The sequence below is a fragment of the Oryctolagus cuniculus genome, chromosome 6, assembly GCF_964237555.1.
Source record: "Oryctolagus cuniculus chromosome 6, mOryCun1.1, whole genome shotgun sequence".
NCBI classification, from domain to species: domain Eukaryota; kingdom Metazoa; phylum Chordata; class Mammalia; order Lagomorpha; family Leporidae; genus Oryctolagus; species Oryctolagus cuniculus.
Window position 1 is genome coordinate 138,462,423 of NC_091437.1, and position 16,401 is coordinate 138,478,823.

Here is a 16,401-nt window from a genome sequence, read left to right on the forward strand (position 1 = left end):
ATCTGAAATACATTCAATTAATTATTATTTCCACTGACACATATATTGATATAAATGAAGTTCTTTTATTTTTATACAGCATTATTTTTTTTCCTAAGCTGTTCTATGAAACTTACCTAGAAACAGAAAAGAAGCTTGTTGCACTCCTTAATTTTGAAAAAGGTTATCATATTAAATCAGTACAAAATTACCAATAAATGATTGTATTTTATATTTTTTCTCTCAAAAGCAAATTAGTAAGTTAAGGGATATTTAAATCTTGAAGCCCTAATATCAATCAATGTATGTTGAAATTTCAAAATGAGAAATCTGCTTTCAATACAGTCAATAGCTCAAGTAATTTAAACTACATAAAACAATCATCAGACATAATGTTTAAATCTCCCACAAATTATCTATTTTTCAACTATTACTATTTGTATAATATAAAATTTCATGCAAACATGGAAAGTTACTATATGAGATGAATCATCTATGTGAAATATGTGCACTTATTAATAAAGACTAGCTACTTTGTTTTCCTGTTACCACAACATTATAACTAATACACAATAATAGGCATTTAGTACTTATTTTTACTATCCTTTTTTAATACATTCTTTCCTATCTACTCTTACCCCCACCACCCTCCAACATTTGCATTCCACTCTGAATTATTAATTTCTGTGCTTTCAAATTATTCCAATTTGGCTGTTTCTATCTATAGTTTTCAGCTAATTTGAATTCTTTTTTTTCCCCTTGATAAATCTTGGCTCTCTTTTAGCTCATTCTCTTATTAGAATCATTACCAAAATATGGCTTTGGCTGTAACTAAAGGGGCACAAGTAAAATAACATCCAATACCTCTATGAGTAACAACTGCAAGCTCTTTAGTTCTTTCTATCTGTTCAGCATTTCTTGGTCTTCTCCTTGTACTTTGTGTATCTGCTTGATGAGGAGAGAGCCCGTCCTTGGACGTGTTGGGGTCCAGACCTGAATTTCTGAGATTCGTAACTTGCATTCGCTGTTCCTCGGAAAGTCTATGGATGGTGACAGCTGTAACACTGGATACAGTAACATCTGCAGGTGTGCTAGCAACAGCAATTGCACCAGTGGCAGTCCTGTTATGCTCCTCTAACTCACCAGTGGAGGTAGTGAGGGTCAATGTAGAAGAACCTGTGGGACACAGTAGCACTAGATGCTAACTTTTTCTTTTAAATTTTGCTTTTTTTGAAAAGTTTAATAAATTATTTTCTCTTCTATTACCTTAAAGATAATCAACATGAAGAGGCAAAACACAAATACACTACTAAAATGTGAGGCAAGTCAATTTGTAGGCTTCTTCATATCAATCAACCTATGAATAGACATTATACACAAAATACATCACGTTTTAACTGTAATACACTGGTGGGAAGAGTGAAAGAATAAACCCTTTATAGTGCTCTGAATCAATCTTCTGCTTTTATTCTTTTAACCCACAGATTAATTTTAGCAATAAATTCCTGGCAAGTGACAGGTATTGATGGAATAGGTAACTATGCAACCACACTTTTCTCAAAGTATGCTTTGAACAGTCTGTGCCATAAACTCCTCATAATTTCTGGGAAGAATATCAAACTTTTCTATTGTAAGACAAACAAGAAAAGAAAGGAGATTTTAAATCAAAGCCAAAATAAAAACAAAATCATGAAAAACAAGACTCTTAAATCATTGCATGTAAATATCTTAACCTTATTTGCCAGAAAGCAGCCAACATTGTAATATATTCAATGTCATGATATTAAATGTTTGAAAATTTAGTTCATTAAAATTATGTAATATTTTCATGATTTCAAAGTAAATATTTGATTGGTTAATTTTGAACTAATTAAACTAAATTAATTAGTTTAAAAGTGGTTAAAATTAACCATCTGTCAGCATTTAACATCTATTCATACAACCCAAGCTTTAACTAACAGTTGGGAATTTTCATATATCTTTTCTATGAATTGCAGTGAGAATAGATTTCCATGTAAATGTATGTTTGTAAGTATAACACTGCTATACTATATTATATATATTTATATATTATTCACATTCTTATCCTTACTGAAGTTTCATTATAATTTAAAAATATGTATTTGGTATGCCAAGATAGGATTTTATTTTTTCTTTCACTTAAATTTTTTAAAGGTTGTACTTAATAGTATATGGTTATCATGCAATAAAAAAGGTAATCTTAAAAGCATAAAAATGAATCAAAATGTATTTAAAAGGATCTTGACTGCTAAAATACTGAATGGGGAAAATCATTGAATTTTAGAGATACAGCTACTTATTGGGAATCATATTATCATAGTCAGATTCTGATTAGGAGACTCTTGAATTTTTTAAAGTCAATGAGGGGTATATATTTTTATTTACCTTTCTTCTCAATATTCAATGTTTAGCTATTTTAGAAGATAATATACATAGGGAAATCTTAGTATTTCTAAAAGGATAGTGATGATATGATTAAATATGATTTAAGAATGACCTGTTTTTCTTCTGTCTTGTGGGCAGGTGATAAGTAAGATTATTAAATTTGTTTCTTGCCTGAAACTAAAAAAAAAAAAAAAGAAACAAAGCCAAATAGGAGGCCTTCAATAATATACAAAATTTTAAAAAAGTATACCTTTCTGTTACTAATACTTCCAGTATGGGTGATCAAATCCTACTTTAATTTTTGTGCAAATTCAAAAGTATTAAGTTATGATTACATGTTGCAGGGACTAACATAAACTAACATGAGGCAAGATGATTATTAGATTATCTTAACAGCATAATATATTTTAAGCATTGATATGAATACAGCTGCTAATGAATATTTTTCCAAGCCAAGGTTTTATAAAAATTAGGATCTATTAGATTTGTGTTAGGTATGCATTTGGGCTTGTAATATTTTTATATTGTAACATAAACTAATATTTCGTAAAAGTTTTCTTTGATCACATGACCAAGTAACAACTATGCTTATAATACTAACATATAATGTGCGGGACAATAAATCATGTATTTGGGATGTCCATGTGCTCATCATTATGAAAATTGGTGCAAATTATTCTCCTAGCAATTAAATAAAATATTCTATTTTTGAGAAGACAAATTTAAGCAGGATGAAAAACTAATACTTTAAAACTTTTTGCAACTCCATCATATTTCCAGCCTTTGGGGTTTAATTTAAACAAAGAAACCATTAAACTAAGTCCATGTTTTGCTAATGATAAACCAAAATAATGAGAATTGTGATATTCATACTCTCTCTCAAATATTCTCAAAGGACCCCTACCTTTCACAACAGGATAAGTCAAATTATCATATTTCATCACTGAGTCATTAAGGTTAATATCAAATAATCTCTTGTATCTGGGTCAATGATTCTGGGTTAATTCTTGAGAACAATAATTTTTGGGACCCGACTCTTGGGTCAAAAATTCTGGGTTAATTCTCTACAACTCAAGACCTACAGACCAAATAGACAAACACACATTTTTCTGAAGATACTAGGGGATAAATATAATTACAGACCAAATTTTTGAGTTAGACATGATCTTTGTAGTGTTTTGACCCAGGACTTGCTAGTAACCCCAATCTTCAAAAATCTTCAGTATTACAGGAATACTTCTCACTAATGGTGGTGGTAATTCCGTCCAATATCCTTAACAGGATAGGGTTTAATGTTGAAATAAATCATTGAAAAGCACTGTTTTTTAATAGCCATAGCCTAACCTAACCTGATATAAACATATATTATACTAATCAGTTGTTACGTTTTAAATTGTTTTTATTCTTTATCCTCTCCTAACGAGAATGCAAGCTCCATGAAGGCTGAGATTTTTGTATGTTCTGTTCATTGCCTGATCCTTACCATTGTTAACAGTACCCTGCACACAGTAGATGTTCAAGAAACATTCATCAAAAGAAAGAATAAATGAAAGAATGGATGTAATAACAGGGCAAAATAATATTAGTAATAATAAACAGAGGATAAATTTCACAAACGAAACATAATTATAGTTTTGTTTTTTTTTTCATGGCAAAGTCACCTTTAAACAATGACAAAGATGAAGACCCATTCTAAATGTGCAGGGGGTGAAGAGAAAGAGGAAACAGATAATGTTGGTTTTAACTTTCAAAAACATTACTTTGAAAAAGTGTGGAAACTGAAGATTTAATTGCAAAATTAAAAATCACTTCAAGATTTATGTCTCATTTCCCAAATATGAAAGTTTATTCTGTTAGTGTGAAACAGATTTAAACAGAGTGTTCAAATTTCTGTAGAGCAAAAAATGGAAATATCCCAGAATTGCAGAAAATAGAAGGTCATCTAAATTTAGTTAGATTTGTTTAACACAAATAGTGGAACTATAAAAACAACACTGGTTTTTATAGGCCAGTAAAATAATTTATCACCATATACTTATGTAATATATATTTACAACCATTTTATTTAAAATGTGAAGCAATCTAGACTGCTGATATTGGTAGCACTTTAAGTCACCAGTGTCTCAAACACAAATTTTTCAGTTTTCAAAATGCATCATTTAACAGTTTGAAAACATTCAAAATTTTTGCATATATTACTGATTCATGAGGTAATTGCTAGTGTTAGAAAAGCCTTAGAATTGTATATAGTACTGCTTCAATATTAAATATATATTATAGCCAAACCTATATTAAAATATATATTATTTTCTTTCTCAAAAAGAAATGAAGTATGCTGCACAATTATGTAAATGTTGTTTCTGGTAGTACAATTAGATATATATATATATCAAGATACATAAATTAAAAAAGGAAATTATACATTCAAAAATTTCATTCTTCATTTGAAATCAAGTCATGTAAACAAGGTAAGTTTATCACAATTAGACTATTCTATCATAAATTACTTGAAACATTTTTAAAACAAGATATTTACAACATAAAAACAAAATCCTGGAATATAAGTTTATTAATATTTTTAACAAAACATTTCACAACAAGAACAAAAATAAAATGAAATGATTTACATACATGCACATGCTTCTATAAATCAAAATTATATGTCATCTTTAAAGAATAATGAAAAATGACATATGCTACATATGTAAATTGAAAAGTTTATATCACAATAATATACACAAGCTTAAATTTGGATTATTATATATTTTAGTTAAAATTAAATTTTGCATTTTTTAATTTTTACAAATAAATCTCCAAAAGAAAAACGCATGACAAAAGCATAAGCCTTTAATAAATAAATAATTTAGAAAATCTATCAAATAAAATCACATAACATGATTGAATTTGAACTTCTTTTGAGTAACATTTTACACTTAAGCATTGTTTTTAAGTTTTATGCTTCCTTGAGCTTTGTTATTATTTCTAATTCCTTACAGAAGAACGAAATATGTTGCTAGAGATATGAGTGGATGGCTCAAAATACATACGAAACAAGTACATGTTAAAGATAATTGCATATTCAAAGAGGTTACTTTTAGATAATTATGTTTGGCACATTATTTTATGTAAATTAGTTTTATATATTCTGTTCCTTCCTTTAGTTTTAGGGGTTGCTTAGGAAACATTTGAAAGTTTAACAAAATAATAATAATTTTATGAGATGAAGAAAATGCAACAAACATTAAACATGAAAACATGTAAAATGCAAAATATTCATACAAAATGAAAATAACAAAACAAAATTTAAATCTTACTAGTGTGACAAAAATTTCATTTAATCTATCACTTAAGACATTTATTTAAGAATATATAATTTGATCTTTTTTCTTTCTTTTATTTAACATTACTTACAAAAAATGTATGGGAAAATATGTTAGGCCATAAGGATACTTGCAAATTAATTGAATATGAGAGACTGAATTGAAACAAATTCACTGATTTTCACAGATCAAATGTTACAGTTTTCATTACACATACAACAGTTGAGAAAACAACTGAAATATCCTTGCATTTTAACACTGTTATCTCCTGTATCCTAAAATGTGAATTTAATAGTTTAAATTCATGGATGTGCTTATATTATCAATACTAAAGTTAAAGAGGTGGGTAAATTGAAAAAGAATATGGCCTTTAAAAATACAGAAGAAATATAAATGCTCTACCTTTGATCTTTGTTAGCTTCTATAAAATTATTTAGGCAAATTTTTAGTGAATCTTGGAAAAATACTTAGTTAATAATCTAGTTTCTAAGATTATTTGTCTTATAAAGCTTTTATTTTAAATTAAAATACTAATTTTATTTGAAACTATATAAAATTGTAGTCTTAAAATACTTTATTCAATGAATGTAATAAACCCTTGACTATAAATTGCATAACTAAGAAAAAAAATGGTTCTTAGACTGACATGAAATGTAAAAAATGCTCACTCTTGTATCCATATTTTGAGATGCAAACATCTTGGTGAAATATGAAAATAGTAATTCAAATAACAGATTTTCTAAGTTTATTAATTAATTAAATAGGTACATTCTAAGTTAAAATGCAAACTGAAAATTTAAATACAAATTATTTCTGACCTTATTTACATACTAATATATTTGTAATTCTTCATATTGTATTTTCTATTTAAATGTATAAGCCCTAAATATAAACCAGTAGTTACGCAAACATTTTGCTACTGTTTATCAAATATAAGCAGTCTTACTGATATATTATGCAAAATGAGCAAATAAATAAAATATTTGTTTCAAGTGAAACTGTGGATTTATCAATAAATTTAGTGATACAACTATTAAAATTGTACTTATTACAAGTAAATAAATGACTATAATACAAGTATTAAATAAATTATGTACTATTCCAAGTTGTTTATGTAGAAGATAAGAATCCTAATCCTAAACTGTTTAAAATATTGATAAACTCTTGCCAAACAATGGTAAGTCCTTTTCCAAATGAAATATGGAAATGTCAAATCCATTAAAGAACATTCAAGAGACTACTATGTTGGTCAACCATGACAAGTATCATCAGAGTTTTATTACAATAAATGTGAAACGATAGACATTTCATTTCTCAGTATGAAAAATAGAGTAAGAGCATACTAGAGAAAACCTTTTTAAACTGATGATTGCCAGAATCTTGAAGATACTATCTTTCTCAAATGATCATCTACTGCTTTACTCAGTTGATTAAAATGAACGTGTAAATCATGCTTCAGCATCATATCACTCCCTTTTTCATTAATTTTGGAAGTCTCCACTATGTACCTTTTTTAAAAAATTGCATTTTAATGCAAATATAAACACACACACACACATGGACACACACACACAAACACACACATCACACACACTACTTGCAGGAATAAATCACCACAATATAAACAGAAGGTTTTTTATATAACTAGGCATAATTGTCTTCCAAAAAGTCACAATATTGACAATAAAACTTGAAAACCTAGGTTTTGAGTAAGATTCATGATATCACTGCTACATCTCTTGTTTTTCTGCATGCATTAACAAGAATCCTACATTTTTAAACCTCTTTGTTGCAATGGATCTCATCTGTTAACTGAAGTAGAAAAATTTGTCATTTTGGGTTTCTCCCAAACAAGATGAAACTTAGCATACACTTGCTCTATTTTTCCATAAAAACTCTTATAGAAATATTTTGAATTCTCATGGAACATTTAGATGCATTATTAGGACAAGGGGCCCTTTATATTCTTTAATCCAAGATGTCATATCAGCATATCTAAACTTTCAGTCTTGTTGTCTCTGAAATCTATATATATATATTGTAACATCTTGCGAAAGTTGAAACCATGTATTATACATTTTATCCCTAATTCCCCTTAAATATTTTGTTTATGAGGAAAAAATTAATGAACAAATATTGCTAAACTATGATGGTCTTCCTCTCAAAAATATATTTTATATTTAGTTAGTATTTGTTATTAGATATAAAATTTTTAGAATATAAGCATAAATAAGAAAATGGATGCTCCAGCTGTGTTTAAACAATACAAAACATACCCTATAATTGCATTTTTATTTTTTGTTGGAATAGAAAAATTCAAAGGAGAGGAATATCCAAGAATATGAGTTACTCCTTTATTTATGTCTTTTCAAATGAAAGTATTATTTCCCTTTTCTTCCACCCTTAAGCACACTTTTCAAAAAACTAGAATTTTATAATGATAGTAATTGTTATTTTGATGGAAAAGGCTAAGAAATAAGGGAAAGATGTTGATGGGACTACCTTGTATACCAACAGCAATTCAAAGAAAAAAGGGAAGTCTTTCTTTTTCTGACCTATTCATTATGTCCCTACCTCCTTTAATTATCTGAAAGTATCCTACTGTTTATCCTTGGTTTCCTTCCACAAGGATTTCTAATTTAGAGAAGGAGATGTCATGATTTTTCTTTAATTGTAAACATTCCATTTTTAGTACCTACAAATATATAATGCTGATTTTTATATCAAACAGTTAAGGGGAACTAAGAGGCTGTCTTTTTCCATATCTTTATTTCAATATCACAGATGTTATTAAGACACAATATTTAGAATTACATTTTTCCATTACCGCTTTTGTGGCACAGCAGTTTAAACTGTGGCCTGAGACCAGCATGTCTTACTGAAGACCTGTTCAAGTCTGGGTTGCTCTGCCCCCATTCCAGCTCCCTGCTAACGGGCCCAGGAAAGCAGCAAAAGAGTCCCTGAGTGCTTGGGCCCCTGCAACCCTGCAACAAAAGGAGTTCTAGACTCCTGGATTCAGCCTGGTCAAGTCCCTTAAATAAATAAAGTACATCTTTTAAAAACATTAAAATTTTGCCTTCTCAAAATTATTCTCTTATAATGAGACAACTTTGTGGCTGATTGGTACACAAACCCTAGGGTAACTGCTTAATTATTCAGCTGTATTAGTTTATTATGAAGATTTTTTTTTATTAAAACAAAAACTTGGGAGAAATCTTTTCCCATGAGACTGGTATGAAATTGGTAGAACTGGGTTCATTATTAATGAGGGGGCTATAAATGGAGCCATGAGCATCTAGGAAATTCTGACATTCTGGAACACATGAAGTTGATCATGGAAGGGCTACTGAGCAACTAGTGAGAATTTGTAAAAATATGCTGAAGTAAAGCAGCCTAATAAGAAACTCAGACCAAAAAAAATACTTTTCATTTTCTGCATCATGCATTCTGTAGAACATTTTTTATGTCATAGTAGCAAATTAATTAATAGCAAAAGTTGATTTGTTTGAAAATAAATACCAACATTGGCTAAGAAACAGCACATTGGAGGGAAAAAAATCTTCAGAAATGTTAAGAACATATAGAGTCTACCATCAACCTGAAAGGCAAGTATGATAGACCTTATACATTGAAGTATTACACATAATACATATTGGGACATTTACTAAATATATATAAATATATATATCTCCATATTTCAAGGTAAATCTTTATGCTTCTGTTCTTCATATAACTACTCTGCCAACTGCTTTTCACAACTACATTTTATCTGAAGCCTGTTTAAGCAAAACAATCTTTTAATACCATCAATAAAACAAAGGTACAAACTATTAAAATGATAGCTGATATTTACATTGCTAATATTTGGCCTCAAGAGTGTTTTGGCTCTTAAGTTTGATTCTGGGAACAGACGATATTAAAAATTTAGGGCATAAAATGTAAAGATATAACTGATAAGGATCTCAAAAATAATTTATTTTAACACTGTAATATTGGGCCAACTCTGTTTGATTTTTCCTACTTTAGAAGGAGAGCATTTGATACTCAGGTTGATATGAATCAACTCAGTTAGAGATTTCATTCAAATCTTCCCTGGATATGAGACAAATAAGATTTTGTTATGATTACAAAGAAATTTTGTGTCCTATAGAACCAAATTGATTTAGAAAGATATAAAAACATAAGAGTGAAATAAGAACAAAAAGATTTAGCTAACTACTTGTGCTTTTACCTATTTGTAGATATTTTAAAAAAAGGAAACCCCGACTTACGATCATTACATAGAACTGCAAATGTCATTCATTGAATATTTGTAGCCCCCTATCCTTCTTAAACCAAAAAAAAAAAAAAAAAAAAAAAAAAAAAAAAAAGAGAACCTTTTCCTTTCTAGATGTTTCAGTAGTACTTTAAATATCCTAACTGTAAAACTTACTATAATCTATCAACCTCCTTCTTCCTGGCTATTTCACAAACATTAATAAATGACTATTGTATATCATATATCCATTCATTCATAATACATTCATCCCCATTTTAAAAATAATCAGTTTAATAGTTGGATGTTTTTAATTGTAACAATGTGATATGTTCAATAGAAGTTACACATAAAACTAGTTAAACCCAGCTAGAAAAAGCCCTGAGTTATGCTTATACAAGCCAGACAGACTTGGGAATAGGAGAGTCATTCAACTTAAAGGATGAGCAAATTTTGCATGGTGTATATGAGGAATGAAAGAACATTATGGTAAGAGGTAGCAGCTTAACAAAAGGTGTGGCAGAGGAAAAGCAAGATATATTATGGTAACTACATATTTGGCATGGCAGGAATGAAAAGAGAGTAAAAGCAAGCATCAAGCCTAGAAGAGTCAAGATATCTCAACTTAGCTTGAAAAGATGTGGCATCACTGGAACATTTTAAGCAAGAGATTTATAAGAAAACCTTGGTATTTTAGAAAGATTGTTCTTGCTATAATGTTGAAAAGCTTTTTAGGAGATAAATGGGCTAAGAGCAAATCATTTACCTGTCATAACCACATGAGTACGAGCACTTGGAAACATGGTTGCCAGATTTAGCAAAATAACATATATAAAGTTCAGTTGTGTTTGAATGTCAGAAGAACAATTAGTTTTTGTTTGTTTTGTTTTTAGCATAGGTATATCCTGTGAAATATTTCTGATACATTTTTAATTTCAAAAATTCATTGTTTAATAGAAATGTAAAGTGAACTGGGCTTTGGACATCATTTAGAAACTATACCACAAAAATAGCAGATTTACAAACTAAAAATCTCTTCCATAGTAAATAAGAAAGAATAATTAAAATATTGATCCCTTTAATATAAGTATGTATTAACTGATACATGAAAATGTATGGAATGACATAAAAGCGGTATAATGACATCACAAGGACACTTTTATTAAATGGGAAACTTGAGATGGAACAAAATGTTCTACAGTCTTTTATTTCACATGTATTTAAATACTGCATCCTCCTTTTTAGTATTAAAAACATCAAATACTGTACATTTCTATTCATTACGAATGTTCTATACTTGAAAATAATACATGATAATTAAATCCATAGATCACATGTAAAAAAATGCTAGCTTTCTTAACAATGAATCAATCCACAGAAATTTGAAGATATTTGAAAGAATGTTTTGGCCTTTGAAGTGTGTTAAGGCACTGCAAGTGGCAACAGATACCGAATAAATTTACCCAAACTCATGCTCTTTTTTTAAAGCTCATTGCTGCATGCTGTGTGCCCAGGAAGGCGATGTGTTCACTCTAGCTTTGTGACATTGATTTTTTTCTTTTTTAAGATTTTTTTTTTTTAATTTATTTGAAAGGCAGAGAGAGAGGTCCTCCATCTGTTGGTTTACTCCCCAAGTGCCAAAGTCAGGAGCTTCTTCCAGATGTCCTATGTAGGTACAGGGACCCAAACAACCTCTGTTGCTTTCCCAGGCACATTAGCAGAGAGCTAGATCCAAAGTGGAGCAGCTAGGACTCAACCCGGCACCCATATGGAATTCTGGCATCGAAGGCAGTGGCTTTACTCACTATGTCAAAATGTTGGCCCCTACCTGATCATAAATTGCAGAGTAGGAATGACTTGTTAGTCTATTTTTAGATGATAGAAAATATAATATGAAAAGTAGCAAATTCAATTTTCTCTGTCTCTGTCTATATATTCATATATAAATTTGAGTGTATATGTAAGGATACTCCAAAAGTTGTGTGCAAAATAATCATTAAAAGAAGTTTATCTTGGTACAAAATATGAGGATTCCTCAATAAGTTTATGGAAAATATATATTATGAAAAAATTGTATGATTTGAAAATGTTTTGCATGAAACTAAACTTACCTTTTAATGCATTTATATGAACTTTTTGAGGTTCCCTGCTGTGTTTATATCACAAGATATATCTGTATCAGATAGATAGATAGATAGATAGATTATATAAGGTCTCTGAATTACTCTTATTTTCTCTCTCTCCAGACTATATATCTATAAATGTATATATAGTGAGAAGTTTTAAATATATATATATATATATATATATCTGAATTTGAAAAGGTTTCTTGAATAAGATGATCTAATTTACTGACAATATACACATTTTGATTGACTTGATCTTTGGTGAAAAATATTTTAAAAAAGAGAATTTTCTTAATCAATTGTTTGCTTTTAAATTTCCCAAAGTTTCTATTTATATAGGTGATTTTTGTTTATCCCAATTACAGGTAAAAACATGAATAGCCTGTGGGGAGCAGCCCGGACTGGACTGAGTTACTGGAATTAAGACTTATTCTATGCATCTGCTCTCCCACAATATGGCGCTGGGAGAGAAGTAAACAGCTTCCGCACAGCTGCCTCCAGTTCAACCAATAAACTGTAGGACTTGCTCCTGATTGGAGAGCAGCGTACTCGGCGTGTGGGCAGCCGAGTTAGGATTGGCGGAGGAGGACTATAAAGGAGGAGAGAGACGGCATGCACCAGGAACACCTAAGGGGAACATCTAGCTGAAGGAACACCTGTGCAGCCCCCCGAGAAAGCCGGCCGGCGGTGTGCCGCTCCCCTGCGGAAGTGGGGAATGTGGCCAGGGGAACTGCCCTTCCACGGAGGTGGAAGGGATAGTAGCCAACCCGGGAAGAACCAGCAGCAAACCCGGGGAGGGCCGAGCAGACGAAAGAACAGCGCAGGGTCCAGTGTCGTTCCTCCACGAAGAGGGGGAGCGACAATAGCCAATCATTTTTTCTGACATATACTTATTCCATTCATCTATTTGAACTTATCTTTGAATCTCCGCAAATTTCTGCTAGAGATAATCAAGACACATGTGGCATTCTAATATGCTTGCTTTGAAGGACTATGAACAGACCTATACAAACATGGCCTAAAGGGCAACCATTATTTATTGAACACTTATTATGTGCCAATCACAGTCTTAACTAATTCATTTAATCCTCAAAAATTCCCATTAAGCTAAGGTTTGTAAAGCTCAGAGCTGCTTCAAAACATATACTAAACTACATAATAACTGTTAAAGTCAGGATATGGACACAAACTGTGAAATTTTAAAATATATTTGTAACTCCTGTGAAATCAGTATACCTCTACTTAACTCTCTCCAATATATCTTAGCATGGTAAACACTATCAAGCTATTAGTTATTGGCCGGCACCGCGGCTCACTAGGCTAATCCTCTGCCTTGCGGCACCGGTACACCGGGTTCTAGTCCCGGTCGGGGCACCGGATTCTGTCCCGGTTGCCCCTCTTCCAGGCCAGCTCTCTGCTGTGGCCAGGGAGTGCAGTAGAGGATGGCCCAAGTCCTTGGCCCCTGCACCCGCATGAGAGACCAGGAGAAGCACCTGGCTCCTGCCATTGGATCAGCGCGGTGCGCAGGCTGCAGCACGCTGGCCACGGCGGCCATTGGAGGGTGAACCAACGGCAAAGGAAGACCTTTCCCTCTGTCTCTCTCTCTCTCTCTCCCACTGTCCACTCTGCCTGTCAAAAAAAAAAAAAAAAGATGCTAGTTATTTACTTATGTTTTGTTTTACTGTATTGCTTTACTGTCACATCATTCTTCAACATAGGCCTAGCCTCTTCCATATTACCCATCAATTCTTTTGCATCAGGGACAGATTATTTTGCTAAAAAGGAAACTTTCTCTCTATAAGATCACTTCTTAATTTTTGCTTTGTGAGATGCAAGGCTTCTTAAAGAAGTTACCTGAAGTGAAGAGAGGGAATCATGACTGGGGTTAGATGTTGGGGGTTCAGGAAAGGTAGTTTTTACCCTCCTTGCTAAATCTGAAGAGCCAAAGAACCTAGATTTTCAACATTGGCTGAGATTCCCTAGCTCAGGCTTGTCATAGGAGGCAAAGAGTCAACTTCCTTCTAGGGTGATTACTGATGCCATAAACAAGAGTGTCAATTTGTTAAGTCAACAACAGGAGTCACTGTGCACTTACTCCTCATGTAGGATCTCTGTCCTTAATGTGCTGTACATGTGATTTAATGCTATAACTAGTACTCAAACAGTATTTTTCACTTTGTGTTTCTATGTGGGTGCAAACTGTTGAAATTTTTACTTAATATATGCTAAACTGATCTTCTGCATATAAAGAGAATTGAAAATGAATCTCCATGTGAATGGAAGAGGGGAGGGAGAGGGAAAAGGGGGGGTTGCGGGTGGGAGGGAAGTTATGGGGGAGGGGGGAAGCCATTGTAATCCATAAGCTGTACTTTGGAAATTTATATTCATTAAATAAAAGTTAAAAAATAAAAAATTAATTAATTAATTAAAAAAAGTGGCTTGGACAATGACTGAACATCTTTCTTCCCATTATCCAGATACTACAAAGCCTCTTCAATTCTTGTATAACACAAGAGAAGAACAGGTGCAAAATGTTTCTTCTACCCTTATCCCATGATGACCTGGATAAAATTTTACTCCAGTACAATAGGAGTTCTGAAATGCATTTGAAGTTAAGAAAGCAAATTACCATCTTTTTCACTTCCATATCCATGAATTAAATTTCATACCTACTTAACCTACAAATATATTTAAAACACACACCATATCCTAATAGCTTGTTTTGTTTTGTTTTTTAAAAGACATACTACATGGAGGCCAGCGCTGTAGTGCAGCGGGTTAATGCCCTGGCCGGAAGCGCCAGTATCCCATGTGGATGATGGTTCGAGACCCAGCTGCTCCACTTCTGATCCAGCTCTCTGCTGTGACCTGGGGTAGCAGAAGATGGCCCAAGTCCTGGGGCCCCTGCACCCATGTGGGAAGACCTGGAGGAAGTTCCTGGCTCCTGGCTTCAGATCGGCGCAGTTCTAGCCGTTGCGGCCAATTGGGAAGTGAACCATTGGATGGAAGACCTATCTCCCTCTCTCTGCCTCTCCTCTCTCTATGTAACTTTGACTTTCAAAGTAAAATAAATAAAGCTATAGAAAATACTACATTGTTTCTACAATCAAAACAGCCTGGTACTGACATAAAAATAGACATGCAGAACAACGGAACAGAATATAAACCCCAGAAATTAATTCATGCATCTAAAACCACCTAATCTTTGACAAACAAGCTAAATTCATTACCCCAGAAAAAGGACATTCTCATTAATTACTGGTGTTGGAAAAATTGGATTTCCACATAAAGAAGTTTGAAACAAGACCCCTCTACCTTACACTCTATACAAAAAATCAACTCCAAACAGTTCAAGACCTGAAAACATCAAACTACTACTCGAAGAAAACACATGTGAAATGCTGCAGGACATTGTTCTAGGAAAAACTTCTTGGGTGAGACTCCAAAATCACAAGCAATAAAAGCAAAATTAGGGGGTCGGTGCTGTGGCGTAGCAGGTAAAGCTGCCACCTGCAGTGCCGGCATCCCGTACTGTCGCCCATTCAAGTCCTGGCTGCTGCACTTCTGATCCAGCTCTCAGCTATGGCCTGGGAAAGCAGTGGAAGATGGCCCAAGTCCTTGGGTCCCTGCACCTGTGTGAGAGTCCCGGAAGAAGCTCCAGGCTTCTGGCTTCAGATTGGCATAGATCCAGCCATTGCAGCCATCTGGGGAGTGAACCAGTGCATGGAAGACCTCTCTTTCTCTCTCTGCCTCTGCATTTCTATAACTCCGCCTTTCAAAATAAATCTCTCTTCAAAAAAGGCAAAATTAGAGAAATGGGATTGCATCAAGCTAAAGAATCACCCCCACAGCAAAGGAAGCCATTAACAAAGTGAAGAGACAATTGAAAAATGAAAGATTTGAATATTATGCATCTTATTAAGGATTAATATTCAGATATACAATAGGATATCAATAACAATAAAAAAATTAAGAAAGTTAAACAAAAGAAGATGGTTAAACAAACAAGAATGTTAAACAAGTTAAGGAATGTGCAAAGGATATGAATAGACAATTTTAAAAGAAAGAAATGTTAATGGCCATCAGACACATGAACAAATGCTCAGGATCACTAGCCAAACATGATATAAAAAATAAAACCACAGTGAGCTATAACCTCACTCTAGTTAGACTGGCTACTGTCCAAAAATCAAAAAATCACAAATGCTTAGGAGGATGTGAAGAGAAAGATACCGAAATACATTGTTTGGGGGGGATGCAAATTAATACAATTATTATGGACAATAGTATGGGGATTCCTCAGGAAATTAAAACT

General features: G+C 32.4%; 1 protein-coding gene across 9 annotated transcripts in view; it reads right to left on the reverse strand.

Moving 5' to 3' along the window:
- Nucleotides 1-16,401, reverse strand: part of CSMD3 (CUB and Sushi multiple domains 3) — a 1,302,111-nt gene that overhangs the window by 783,897 nt on the left and 501,813 nt on the right. For 4 of the 9 annotated variants that reach the window (XM_051844770.2, XM_051844771.2, XM_051844776.2 and 1 more), the window contains one exon: nt 844-1,155. The exons of the other annotated variants lie outside the window; for them this stretch is intronic. In XM_051844770.2, coding sequence (XP_051700730.2) covers nt 844-1,155 — 312 coding nt within the window. The remainder of the gene's footprint in view (nt 1-843; nt 1,156-16,401) is intronic. 9 annotated transcript variants of the gene reach the window in all.